At 45.6% G+C, this 13,576-nt stretch overlaps 1 protein-coding gene across 5 annotated transcripts in view; it reads right to left on the bottom strand.

The window, feature by feature from the left end:
- Positions 1-275: 275 nt before the first annotated feature.
- The window catches only part of PRMT2 (protein arginine methyltransferase 2), a 33,812-nt gene continuing 20,511 nt past the window's right edge, over positions 276-13,576 (bottom strand). For 3 of the 5 annotated variants that reach the window (XM_081138802.1, XM_081138801.1, XM_081138803.1), the window contains exons 5-11: positions 10,440-10,601; positions 9,396-9,560; positions 6,746-6,921; positions 4,145-4,274; positions 3,159-3,295; positions 1,577-1,748; positions 276-844 (exon numbers count right to left, since the gene is read on the bottom strand). In XM_081138802.1, the coding sequence (XP_080994928.1) occupies positions 812-844; positions 1,577-1,748; positions 3,159-3,295; positions 4,145-4,274; positions 6,746-6,921; positions 9,396-9,560; positions 10,440-10,601 (975 nt within the window). In that variant the 3' untranslated portion in view covers positions 276-811. The remainder of the gene's footprint in view (positions 845-1,576; positions 1,749-3,158; positions 3,296-4,144; positions 4,275-6,745; positions 6,922-9,395; positions 9,561-10,439; positions 10,602-13,576) is intronic. The other 2 variants (XM_081138804.1, XM_081138805.1) reach the window with 2 other exon arrangements.

Raw genomic sequence — 13,576 nt, 5'->3', positions numbered from 1 at the left:
GACCTAAGTACTGGTTACGTGTGTCTACATTGTGAAATTTCATGACTTGTGCGGCCTGGGGTATGTATTTTATATTTCAATAAAAAATTAACTAAAAATCCAAACAACACACACAAATATGGATGTGCACCTACTAGCATGGAAGTTTCATCCTAATATTAGATGAAAACACAATGTTCCTAGTATGATCCCATGCTTGTACAAATAATGTACATGCACAGAAGCAGGACCTACATGGACCATTCATTTATTTAAAAATATTTATTGAGATGTACTATGTGCCAACACATGATTTATTTGGAAGACATCTCTACAAGGTACTATCTCATGCAGAGATCCAATGCATGCATTGCCACCTCGAGGTCCTGCACGGCTCTGTGCAACCCCACATTCTGCGTGTTGAGTGGATGAACTGAGGGCAGGAAGGACACCATTAACACATGATGCACGAACAGTCACTTTCACAGGAGTACAAGGTTGACGCGTGTGTCCTATGAGTGTAGAACTAGACCTAGCTTAGGAACACTGTGCCCCCAGCCTACCCACAGGGGGGCAACTGTGGACACCACTGGTGGACACCTGGAAACACAGCCTACTTCTAGAGGACAGACACAGGCAGTGACAGTGGCGAGGGCAGCTGAGCGTGTTTGTCTGTGGAGACCACAGAGAAGGTTGGTACCACCTGCCAAGCAGAGTGAGCATCCGCAGGCTTTCACAGTAATTAATGAGTATTCACATCAGGTGTGATCTCCTTCGTTCATGTGCATTCCTCCAACAAACTCACACTGCTTCCCAAACAGAACTTCAACTGTCATCTCCAGATTGGAAAGACTTTTTCTCCAACCTAGGAAAGATAAAGAAAACAAATCACTCAAATAATAAATTGTTAACGTTTGATTAACACACAGTATTTCCTACTAATAATTTAATATTGGACAAGAGAACGGCAATCAGGTGCTAAAATTTTTTAAATGACAAACTTTTAACATAAAATTACCGTAAAGCCAAGCACCAAACAGGTATCAAAAATAATGGAAAATCATTTGATGATTTTCTTTTCCCTCCTACATTAACCCTGAGTCTGAAGAAGAGAATCCATTTTCCAGTGGCTTCTGAAGCCTAAGGCCCCACCAGCTGCACTGTTTCACCTGTGGGAGCAACGGCTCCTCAGTTCTCAAACCACCACCTGGTCAGAACATGCCCTTCACACTGAACAGCTGCACACCCATGGCCTGTGGGCACCAGGAGTGTGCCAGGCTACATGGTGGCTCAGCCCTCGGCCATTTCTCTCCACCGAGAGAAATCGATACAAAAGGGATGGCCCCCGGCCTGGTCTGGGTCTCCTCTCACTGACTAGCTGTGTCACAGAACAAACCACTTACCTCCCTGCATCTACGTTTCCTGTTCTGGAAATAACAGCAGCCACTTCCCATCATGAGGGTTAGAAAAACGATGCAGACAAGGCATGGCCATGGTGTCAGGCCAGGGCAGGGATGAGCACCCACCACTGTGATCACCACAGACCCATCCCCCAGCCCAGCACCACAGCACATGACTTTATAGCTAAATATCTTACTCTCTGCGACGTGGGGTCCTGTCTGGAAGTGACAGACCAGCTCAGAGCGACAGACATGTGCCTCCTCCACACTGGGTTTCTCTGCAGCACAATCGAGCCTGTGAGCACATCCCCTGCGTAGACGGGGACGGGCTCATCCATCATAAACAGCACCTGCTTCCAGTGGGTGGTGCTACAAGACACAGGGGTGGCATTACTGGAGCTCCCTCCCTGGGCCCAACTATTCAGGGTTACTGCAGGACAGACACAGCCCAGTGAGGACACAGCACCTGGACACTGCTCAGGTTCCGGGAGAGGCAAGGGGGCTCACCCTGATGGCCCAGGGGACACTGGGGTGCTCAGGCACATGGTCAGACACAGGGTTCCCATGTGATGCCTGTTCCCCGGCCCCTCAAAGGGTCAACCCAGCCTCCACATCTGGGCACAGCAGGCATCCACCCCAAACCACCCAGCTCCTTCTCTAAGCCACTGATGCCCGCAGTTCCAGTTTCTGCAGTTAAGAAAAAATGCACACTGATGAAACTGTCCAAAATATGTTGTTATTTCTGTGAAAGTTAGGTTTTATGTGTAAGAGACAACTCTGACATCTGGGGGAAACAGTAACACTCTGGGACCCTTTAAGTTCTGTAGGCTCTGGCCCCGGACATGTACCCCAGCACCCAGTGTGGCCTCATGGTCATGCTCAGCTGAGGCGCTGGCCGCCTCGCCCTCCTCCTCGTACACCTGTGTGTAGTTAACCCCCTTCAGACACTCAGGTGGAGAAGGGCCCAGGCACACACCGCTCACCATTGGTTCAGAGGTGAGCGCTCACATCTGCGCAGTGGGTGCGGCAAGGACTGGCTGCAGTCCCAGCCCTGCAACCTCCAAAGGACGCTTTAGACAAGCAGCTCTTAGCCTCACCCTCCTTTCACAGAATGCCAGCCGGGGTCCTTCAGGCCCAAATATCACAACGACACCCCTCCCTGGTACCTTGCTCACTTCTGACTGACCCCTGTGCCTGAGGGGAGTGTCTAGGGCAGTTACTGAAAGTCGCCCACAAAAGCAGAATTTGCACGGACTGCTGGGTCAGCACCGTGAGCAGACATCAACTCCCGGCGTGGGCACGAGCGTGCAGCCACAAAACTCTTGCACAGAACGTGTGTCTCAAGAAACATCTGCCTTCCATAAGAAAATCTGAGTTAAAGCCCCTGGAGTGCTGCTAACTGTGAGAAGCTGTAGCAGCGTTTAGGGCAACTGAGAGAAGTCAGAGTCTGCTCATCCCGAAGCCCCGGTTTGTTTATCTAGGGGGTCCAGGAGCAGTCTGAGCAAGCCCAGAGCAGGGACAAGTTGGGGCACTAGACCCCAACTCACCGCCACACAGCCTGGGCCCCGGCGCCCACCCGCCTGCACACCTAGCTCCACACCTCAGCTCCCAGCCCAGGGGTCAGCTGGTCTGGAGAGATTTTAAGTCAACTTTCAAAATTACTAGATCTTTAAATTCATGACTCGGTCATGCTTTTTGTCATGCCTAAAACTTGAAGGCAAACCCTTATACACTCCACGGAGAGCCACCCGTGTACCCGCGGGAGGAGCAGAAACTCACGGGTGGAACGGTCCCGTGCTCAGCACCAGCTGCGGCTCCTCCTCCTCTAGGTTCTGAAAGCGGACACTGAACCAGGCCGTAAATCCATGCAGAGTGCCAGCTTTCTTGATATCAAAGCACAGGTCACCTTTCATTGTCTATGTTTAAGCAAAAAAAAAAAAAAGAAAAGAAAATGGAAACGGATGCACAGGCACGTGACACAGGCTACCTCAGGCTCTGTCTGAGCGAGGCTCAGTCACTTCCTCTGCTTGGGCACATTTCACAAACCCTACAACACTGCCCAGAACCAAGATCTGTACCACCTACCTCAGCAACTATGAAACAAACCTACAACTTGCTAGTTTAGCTGAACATATTGAAATCCATATAGAATTTCCTCCTAGGGAAAGTAAATATTAACACTTGGCATTGTGAATTCAAATATAGCAGACAATCAAGAAAGGTTTCAAGCAGTCTGGGCCTTGTTTGCCTAATTTTCTGCCCCCAAATTATGAATACTGTCTCTTCTCAGTTCTTTGCATAGAAAGTTCAAGACTGGGTTGCTACAATTGTAGCTGAAACTAGCTAAAGCCTCAAAACTTCAATTCCCACACTATTTTGCCCATCAAAGTTCCAGTTGGGGGTTTTCAAACATTGGCTCCCCCAGAGGTTCCTGAACCCACACACTCCCCCTTGTGGCAAGAGAGGGTAAGTAAAAGAAATAACTAAGAATTTTGTAAAAGGTAGCTAAAATAACTTAGAAAAAAATTGTAATTCAAATTCCATCATGAAATTGGATATAATTTATTTGAATCTGGAGATGCTGATAATATTAAAAATAATGGGAGATGTTAAAGAGGTTAACTAGAAAAAAATAATGGAAAAATATAAAAGAAAATCAGAATAGAACATAAGAAAAAAGACTGGGAAAATCAATACCAGAAAGTGTATGAATCTGTTTATTTGCATAAGTTTCACACATGTGCGCACCGACTATATAGCCTCACCTCCAGATCAGCGATCTGCACTGTCCTCATGTCCAGCTGTAATATAGTGCACGGCTCAGAAAGACAGTCTTCTGGTTTCAAAATGTGGTTATACTTGGGCTTCGAAAAAAACTCCTTAATTGCTAAAGATCTGGGAAAAAAGTCAGAATAATTACTCAGTCATCACCAACAGCTTAGGCTCTGACACAGGTGTGACAACAGGGCATGCTTTCTCCTCTGTATTATCAGGAATTCTAAACCTCTGTCTGTGGCCCTGGGAGCCCAACTCTGGGTCTTCCCTCCAACAGCCCTGCAGGCCGCAGGCCGGCCTGGGCGACAGGCAGCCTGTCAGATAACACGGCCCTGGCCCTGGCCCTGGCCCTCCCCCCTCCCCCTCCTCACCCCCTTCCCTCACCTTCTCTTCCCTTCTTTTCATAAGGTCAGAACACAGGGAAACCAACCTTCACCGAACACCCAGAATATACAGGGCTGCAGTGTGTTTTCTTCAGTTTTAGAATCTACCTTATTATAAAATAATTTTCATGGATCTTCTATTACACAGCAAATAAAAAAGATATTCCTGTTCTAGGTTACTCTGTAATAAATGCAAGGAATCAGCAGGACTGAAGGCACCCACTTGGGCCTAACTCAGGAGACACAGCTGGGCCTCTGCACGCCCCCTTTGCAGGCCATCCCGTATAATACTCCATTTCACAGGCTGCCCCTGTGCTTGCCCGAAAGTAATCAGTTATTTACTACAGAAATGTTGCAAAAATTAAGCACAGCAGTAACTTCTGAAATAGCAAATAAAGGTAACCATTTTAATAAAGATTCCACTATATGTACACATTTTCATATTTTTTTCTTATGATAAAAATAATTATGCACTTAAAAGGAATTTAGAAAATATAGCATATTAACACAAAACTCTTAAAAATCCACATGGAATTAAGTTTTAATATGTGGTGTGAGAGAAGAAAAAAACTTTCTCCAAGGAGCAAATCAATTGTCCCAGGATAATTGCCTGCCTCAGCCCTCACGCCCCACCTCTCCCACAGACTCCAGTTCTGCTGGACCTTCCTGTCCTGATTTGTTCTGCTCATCTGTCCTTTCTGGGTGCAGGACCAAACTGCTTTAATTAACCTGACCCTATCATAGACGTTAATACCTGAGGAGAATAAGAACCTCCTCATGGCTCTTTTCATAACCTGCCCAGCCCTTCCTACCCATTTTTTCCTAGATGAACTACAGAACAGCTGTCAGGACCTTCCCTCTCCACTCCCTCTGGGATCTGGGTTGAGAGTACAATGATTCAGGGTTAACTTGGGAAGATTTCATACCTCTGCATTACTATTATTGACCCTGAGAAGAATATACCTGCCAAGGACTCCCTGTGGTAAACTGGGCTCCAATACAGAACCAGAGTCTAGCAGTCATTGTTTGCCAGGGGCCTCTCAGACACAGCGCATCTCAGGGAGGAGCAGCAGGCTGACTGCCTCTCCTCCCTTATAAGAGAGCTCCTGGTATCCAATTCAACCAGTGGGCTGAAGGCCTGTGGGCTGAAGGCCTGTCCATCCAATGAGATGTGCAGCTATATCCTCATTTGCATCTTTGCTCACCAATCAGAATTCATGAAGCTGACCAATTAGAACAGTGCTATTTGGACCAATCAAGCTGTACAAATTAGGATTCCTCGTTTACATGAAAATAAACCAATCAGGGACGGGGGCAGAAACCTCTCTGTATAAGCCAGCCTCCCCTCTGTCTCAGGGGAGCACCATGGCTGCCTTCCCAGGTTTGCAAACTGAGCTGCAACAGGAGCTGTTTCACTCAATAAAGTCTTTCCTGTAGCGCACTCCTGTTGGTGCTGAATTGGCAGCAGTAACCTTTGGTTGACACTTTTCTCTTATAATAAACCAAAAGGCCCAGAGGCCCGTCTTGCTGTCTACCCCCCATCTGGATGTCTAGCAGGCATCCAGGTTCACCTGGTCCTTGCTACGAGTGGAAGTTTCTTGCAGCTTCTGATAAAAGGGAGCCCTTCCTTAATTTCCGGGCCTGATACTGGGTTTCTCCTGCCTAATTCCCATGGCACTCTCAGAAGGAGAAGCAGCCAGCTTATGTGGCCCCCATTCTCAGAGGAGGCAGCATAGAAATATGAAGACCTTATCAGGAAATCAAGCCTAAAGCTCAACTGTACAAGTGTATCATCTGTTAAAAACCAGGAAATCAACTATTTTGAAGCATTTCTTTCTCTGCAGAACTCCAGGAATGACTTTACTAATACATTTTCTGATCCTTATTTGAATTTATAGCTCTCCGTGGGAATATACATTTGTTGGAATGGCCCACACACTTATAAAGGCCTCATCTGTAAGTGTGGCCTTATTTTCCCCATTATATTTGGGGCCTTAGAATGCAAAAGACAGTTCAATTCCCATCACAGCTGTTATCAGTTTAAAGGCATGAAAGGCAACATGCAAAACTCTTAGGCACGTGAGCAAATTTAGATAGTTTCATGGCAAGTTCTACAACAGCATACATTATTCTGCCCTAGAAACGCCTGCAGCTCACACTGTGGAAGGACCCAGGATGCCTGTGCGGGCCTGAGCCACGGACACTCACTTGAGCGCGCTGAGGTTGAACTCGTAGGCGTTGTCCCAGAAGAGAACCTTGCTGCGGTAATCTTTGTCGGCACTGCAGGGGACGAGGTGCAGTGCGGCCGTGGTCGGCCAGATGATCCCGTCCTCCTTCAGCCACGCGTCCCGGGCGTACAGGATGGACTCAATCATAAACTCAAACTGCGCGAGAGGGACAAACCCATGGGAGACATGGCACCTGAGGCCAGTGTCTGCACAGACCTCCCTGCTGCATTTGGATGGTCTGGGATCTTCACAAGTTTCACCCTCAAGAGTGTTACCAGCCAGGATGAGCCCTGCCCAGCCAGCAGGTCTCAGAGGATTTCTCTTACACCCACACATTAACGGCCACTTCCTATCACATCGCTCCGTGTTAGAATTCAAAGCTGGGTATGGCTAAAGGTTAGGATAGATCTTCACTCTCGTCCCACCTCAGCCACTCAGTAGTTACTACTACATTTTAAAAGCCCCGAAGTTTTGAAAGGGTTTTAACTGTCCAATGAAATCAATTTGGTCTGGGGTATTGTCAGAATATTCACAACCCTTTAAGTTGACTGAAATCACTGCTTAAAAACATAAAAGGTCAAAGCAGGAGTGCCACAGAGACTCATGTGGCACTTAAGTCAGAGGAGCAGCCAAACGCCACCTCGTGTCCCCTCAGAATGCCCCCAGACACAGGTAGCATGTGTCACCAACAACTGAGAACCCAGCTTTGTGTTTGAACCAGAGAGTGTGCCAGGGAGTGAGGAGGAGGCTGGAGGCCCTTCATCCCGTGGCCGATGGGAAGCCACAGAGGGTTCTGTTTTTCTTAACCTCAGGCAGGTTTACTGTAGAAGTCATACATGTTCAGTATGGGAAAATTTAGAAAACTCAGAAAAGCACAAATAAAAATAAAAATTATGAATACACCCAGCACCCAGAAGGAACCATTGTTACTGCTTGAAAATTTTCTTCAAGGATTTTTCTTCAAACACACACACATACACAAATGTGAAAATTATATGTGTAATTTTTAATTTTATTCTTAAACTGTCACACAGTAAATCCAGTCCTCCCAACTTCCTCCTTTCCCTCCATAAAGTCTCCTCTGTTGGACTTGCCTATGGCTTTGCTATAGCTTGCTTGTCCCAAATTTCAATTCTTTGCCATTCCTGAATAAGTCAACTTTTGCTAAATAACTGACTTTTATTTTTAGGGTCAACAGTCCTTTCCTGCTAACTTACTGAAGTTATGTATGCAGATAGAACCAGAGAAGGAACAATGATAAACTCAAGACCAGGTCAGCGGTACTTCAAATTCTGGTCTTTCCCAACCTACCTGCTAAAAAAGGCATTTTTCACAGTTCTCAAGTAGCTTCTCCCTGCACCCTGTCCTGACCAGCAGCTGTACTCAGGGGGAGAGACAGGGTGCGATGTGCTCGCTCCATCTCACCTGCAACTGAAGCTGGGTCACTGCTACACACGATTTTAAAAATAAAATTGCAATCATGCGCCTGGCCAGCGTGGCTCAGCGGTTGAGCGTCAACCTAGGATCTAGGCGATCGGGGTTCGATTCCCGGTCAGGGCACATGCCCGGGTTGCGGGCTCGATCAATGACTCTCTCATCGATGTTTCTATCTCTCTCTCTCCCTCTCCTTTCCTCTCTCCGAAATCAATAAAGATATATTTTTTAAAAAAATAATAATAAAATAAAATTGCAATCATACTGCAATTATTTTTTGTGCTTTTTTTTTTTAAATCAACAAACTGTCACTAACTTTTCTCTAAGTTTATTAAGAATCTTTCTAAAACATAAATGTAATGGCCATAGAGTACTCTCTTATATGGAATGCCGCAGTTATTTGTACTTTTTCCAATTTTCTTCCATTTTAAGTGGTGTTGCCATGTACATTTTTTTAGCATAAATTTACATAAAAATCTGGTTATTTCCTTAGGATAATTTCATTTAAATATTTGTAATGCTTCTTGATATATCCCGCCATTTTCCTTCACAAAGCGGTATCAGTCTACACCGTCAAACAGAGTATGACAGTTTCCCCAAAACCTCAATGACACAGTATCATCAGATATTTGATGATTTCTCAGCCAATTTGATATCTCAAAAATCTTTAAGTTACCTCTTTGATTATTAGTGACATTAAACAATGTTCATGTGTCTGGTCTTGTGCCTTTTCATGCCCCTTGCCCACCTTCCTGGAGTTACCTATCTTATGCTTTTCTTACTGCCTTATTGGAGCTCTTTATGAAACAGGATATTAGTCCTTTGTGATATAAGCTGCAAATCTTTACAGTTTCACTTACCTTTTAATAATCTATAGGTTGGTTACGTACAAAGCATACATCTTTGGTCAAATATTTTATTTTATAGTTTCTTAATGGGCTTTGTTCTTAGAAAAACCTTCCTATCCTAACATCAGATAATTTTTTTAACAATTGTTTTATGTTTTATGTTTATGTAAATCACTCATGAAAGAGATCCAGATTCTTATAAAGGCATTTTTTTAATCAGTTAAAACTAAGACATTGGGCCAATGTTCACATAAAAAAATAAACTGCACCTGACCTTAGGGAAAAAGTCAAAATTAATTATGATTTGTGAAGATTCCAGAGACCAGACCAGCCACTTCCCACCCTTACCAGCAGGCAGGTCCCCATCCACTCGGACACCAGCACGTCCACCTTCTCCGGCAGCACCACGTCCTCGACCTTCTGCTGGAACACGGTGATGATGTCGGCGAAGCCATTCTGCATGACCAGCTGCCCCGTGTGCTGGGCCATCTCGCTGGCCTCCACCGCGTACACCTGCATGTGGCAGAAGGACCATCAGTGCACAGCAGCCTGTCACCACCTCGACTGAGTCAGAACCAGCATCAGACAACATGGCAAATGGCAGGAACAGCAGGAGGCGGAATGCTGCCAGCGGAAGGGCCAGTGTGCTGCCTGTACCAGAGGGAGCCCTGGAAAGGAGCTGCACCTAATCCTAACTCCACCTTCTGCCTAAAACAGACCTGGGGCTGCAGGTGGACAGAAGCCTCTGCACCCACATGGGGCCTCTCGCCCGCCCGGCCCTAGGGCTCCTCGGTAAGGCCAGCACCCAGCAACAATCCCTAACCGCTGACGCAGAAGGTCCTTGGAACAGTCCAACTTCCAGAATACCAGCGGCTTCTGACATAATTTCAAATCCAGGTTCTCAGCGGACGATCCTGAGCACTATGTCCTGGTTCCAACAGGATCTGAACTCAGGTGGTCCCTGCACTGCAGCCTCACCTGTAAACTAGGAACTATCTGCCTGGTTTGGGGCTGCCAAGGTGCTGCAACTCTGCACAGCGCAGATGTGCTTTAAAGAGAGTGAGGTCTGTTCTGTCGCTGCCAGGCAGTCACTTCTTGGGACAGGCACGACACTTGGACGGTGACCTATACACATGGGATGCATGTTTCTATATTAAATGGAAATAAACATTTCACAAAAACTACCACCACATGCAGCTCACTGGGACATTTTCTACCTGTCCTATCCCACTCTGTGCTGTTTGTGGCTCGTTAACCAATGCCACAACCTCTGACCAACTCAGCCTTCAAGGACATGCTGCCCGCTTTGTCAACACGATGCCTCGTACACAAAGGACATGTCACTGAGATGTAGCTCTGAAGCTCCTAAAGGGATGGCCACTTCATTCTCACCGCTTTGGGCTGTGCGTAATGTGCACAGAAGAGGCTGATGATCCCGGTCCCACAGCCGACATCCAGAATCACTTTGTCTTTGAGAGACTCCCTGTTCTGCAGGATCACGTGGTGGTATTTAGTTGTTCGTGGCTGGTCTGTTAGCATCTCCAAGTGAAGTTTCTATAGGAGAAGCATATTAAGTCATTGCCTATAATTAGAGCTACGCCAAGCTGTGCTTTAAGGTGGAAGATGGGGGCCTACGTTGACTCTTTCGACCCCACACATAAAACATGAGCAGTCAAAAGACCAAAATGTGCCAACAGATAAATAAAAAATAGACAGTGAAGGAATAACTGGAAGTTTCTGGAATCCTTTGGCCTTGGTAAGGTGCCTGCAGCTTCTCCTTGCACCTCCCAGTGAGCCAGGTGAGCAGAGAAGCAAGTGTGGACCACTAGGAGGCGGTGGAGACTTCACCCTCCTGATCCCTATTCCCACCTGAGACAGAAGGAACTGCCACATACCAACCAGGCACAACCTGGCTGAGTGTTACCCAAGAGAGGGCAAAGACAAGCCATCAGGAGAGATCCCAGAGGAGGCACACAGGGCCCCACCCTAGAATCCTCTTCACAAAGGGCCCAAAAGTCACTCTCACACATAAATCTGTTCCTCATTTGCTTGAGGAGTATAAAAACTGTAGCTCTGGAGGGAGGTGACAACCCCACCTACCTTGGAGGTTCAGCTCAAGGCCCCCAGCCATGTCCAAAATCTGAAACCCAAGGACATACCCCAAGGGAATTGGGCCAATGCCCAGAGAGGCAGAGAAAGGCTCCTTTAGATGGTTCATGAAGCCAGATGTCAGTCAGAGCCCTGACTGCTGGTAAAGCTGTACCCACAGCCACATCCCCCATGCCCTACTGCTCAGGTCACAAGCTGCAGAAAGCCTAGCCTATAAGCAGCATCACTCAGAGGGAGACACACAGCCAGGCGACCCAGACTGTGTTAGCATAAACTGGGGGTCTGAATGGGCCTTCACAAGGCCATGTTGGCTCCTCACAAAAACAATGTTGACTGGGGAAAAAAGGGACTCCACCAGTGGAGTCAAGACCCAGCTATCCTGCCTGCAGCAATCACCTCAATAGAAAGTCAGAGCGAGGATATGGGGGCATGCTGAGGCCAGGGGAAGGAAACTGGGGTGGCAGCATTACAACCAGAAAAAATAACATTCAGGGCAAAGAATGTTCCCAGGAACTTTTGTTCCTAATAACAGAGCTTCAAAATACACAAAGCAAAAACCAACCAGATGCAACAAGAAATAGACAAATTCACAATGATGGTCAGAGACACCCTTCTTTCAGTAATTTATAGAAGTGGACAGAAAATCAGTGCAGACATGGACCTGAACAACATTATCAAACAACTTAGCCAAACTAGGAACAGGTTTAACAAGAAAGGTACACAACCTTGTATGATCAAAACCTTAAAACTCAGAGAGACATAGCCTGGCCAGGCGTGGCTTAGCAGTTGAGCACTGACCTAGGATCCAAGAGATCGGGGTTCGATTCCCAGTCAGGGCACATACCCAGGGTTGCAGGCTAGGCAGCCGATCAATGACTCTCTCATCATTGATGTTTCTGTCTCTCTCTCTCTCCCCCTCCTTTCCTCTCTCTGAAATCAATAAAGACACGTTTAAAAAAAACAAAAAAATCAGAGAGACATAAAGCAGGCTTCAGAAATGGAGTCAGTGTGATATTACAAACATGTCACTTCTCCCTAAATTAATGTACACTTTCATCCAATACCAATTAAAATGCCAAATAATTTGGCATGGGGAGGAGGGGACACAACAAATGATAATAAAATTAGTTTCTGAAAAACAGACAAAGCTAGCAATGATAATGCTAAAAAAAGAGATGCTCAAGGCCTAGCTCCCCCAAAAGTTAAAAAGCTACAATAATGAAAAGCCTCTGGAACTGCAGAAGAAATAAACAGATCAATGAAACAGAAGATTCCAGAAACAGATCCTAGAAATTTAACGTATGATAAACGCGCATTTCTATGTCAGCAGAAAAGAAAGTTCAGTAACCAATGCTGGAACAGCTAGATATTTGTGGGGAAATCAAGTCGGAATTTTACCTTATTCTTTACAGCAGGTGAATTCCAGATTGACTTAACTATTTTGTTGTAAAAAATGGAATCACAAAAGTTCTAAAGAAAAGCTTGTTATACATTTATATTTATAATCTTGCAGTGAAGGAGGTCTTTAAAACCCAGAAGCCACAAAGAAAAGAAAGACAAATTAGACAATATAAAGATAAAAAGTTTCATGGGGAAAAAAGAGTGGCAAGTGATAAGTTTAATAGATATCATAAATATAGTCTAAACTGCTTGTTTAACATTTAAATCAACAGAAATCAGAAGAAAAATGGGAAAATTGTATGAAAGTTTTCCCAAAAAGGAAGAAATACAAAAGGCTGATAAAATATAAAAGATGATCATTCTCACTTTTAAAAATGGAAATCAGAGATACTGTATTTTACCTTTAAGACAGAAAATTGTTTCCCTTTGATGCTTTGCAGTGGTGAAATAAGCTCCCACACACCACTAGTGGGTGTACAATCAGCAAATCTTTTGGGAGGGCAAACTGGCAAGATCCACCAAAGTAAAAAACACATACACACACCCTACAAATCTACCCAATGGAAATTCTAGCAAAAGTTTAGCAGGATTCATGTAGGAGGACATCCATCACAACATTGCTTGTCATGACAAAGAGCCATTAAACAAGCACAGTCCACCAACTCGGTTTTTTTATAAGGAACACAATACTCTGCAGCTGATGGAAAGAACAGACCTTCAAAATAGCACAGGTACATGCAAAGAGCGAGGTGAGAACAGTGGGTGCTGAATACTCCTTTTCTACAATTTGAAAAACTAAAACCATTGTAGCTTAGACCTGGTGCAAGCATAACCAGTGCTGCTGAAAGGAACCTCAAGGCACAGTGACCTCTCTGGGGCGGGAGTGAGAACACACACTCTGGATCCTCAGAGGAACTGGGCCCCTGATCTCCTTCAGAGTTTCGCCACTTGTATACACCCATCACAAACAATACCTTTTCACTTCATATAACTGAATCAAATGTTAGTTATTCTTTGAT

The sequence above is a fragment of the Miniopterus schreibersii genome (assembly GCF_964146895.1).
Source record: "Miniopterus schreibersii genome assembly, chromosome: 5".
Classification (NCBI taxonomy): domain Eukaryota; kingdom Metazoa; phylum Chordata; class Mammalia; order Chiroptera; family Miniopteridae; genus Miniopterus; species Miniopterus schreibersii.
This window is presented reverse-complemented; position numbering and strand designations above follow the sequence as displayed.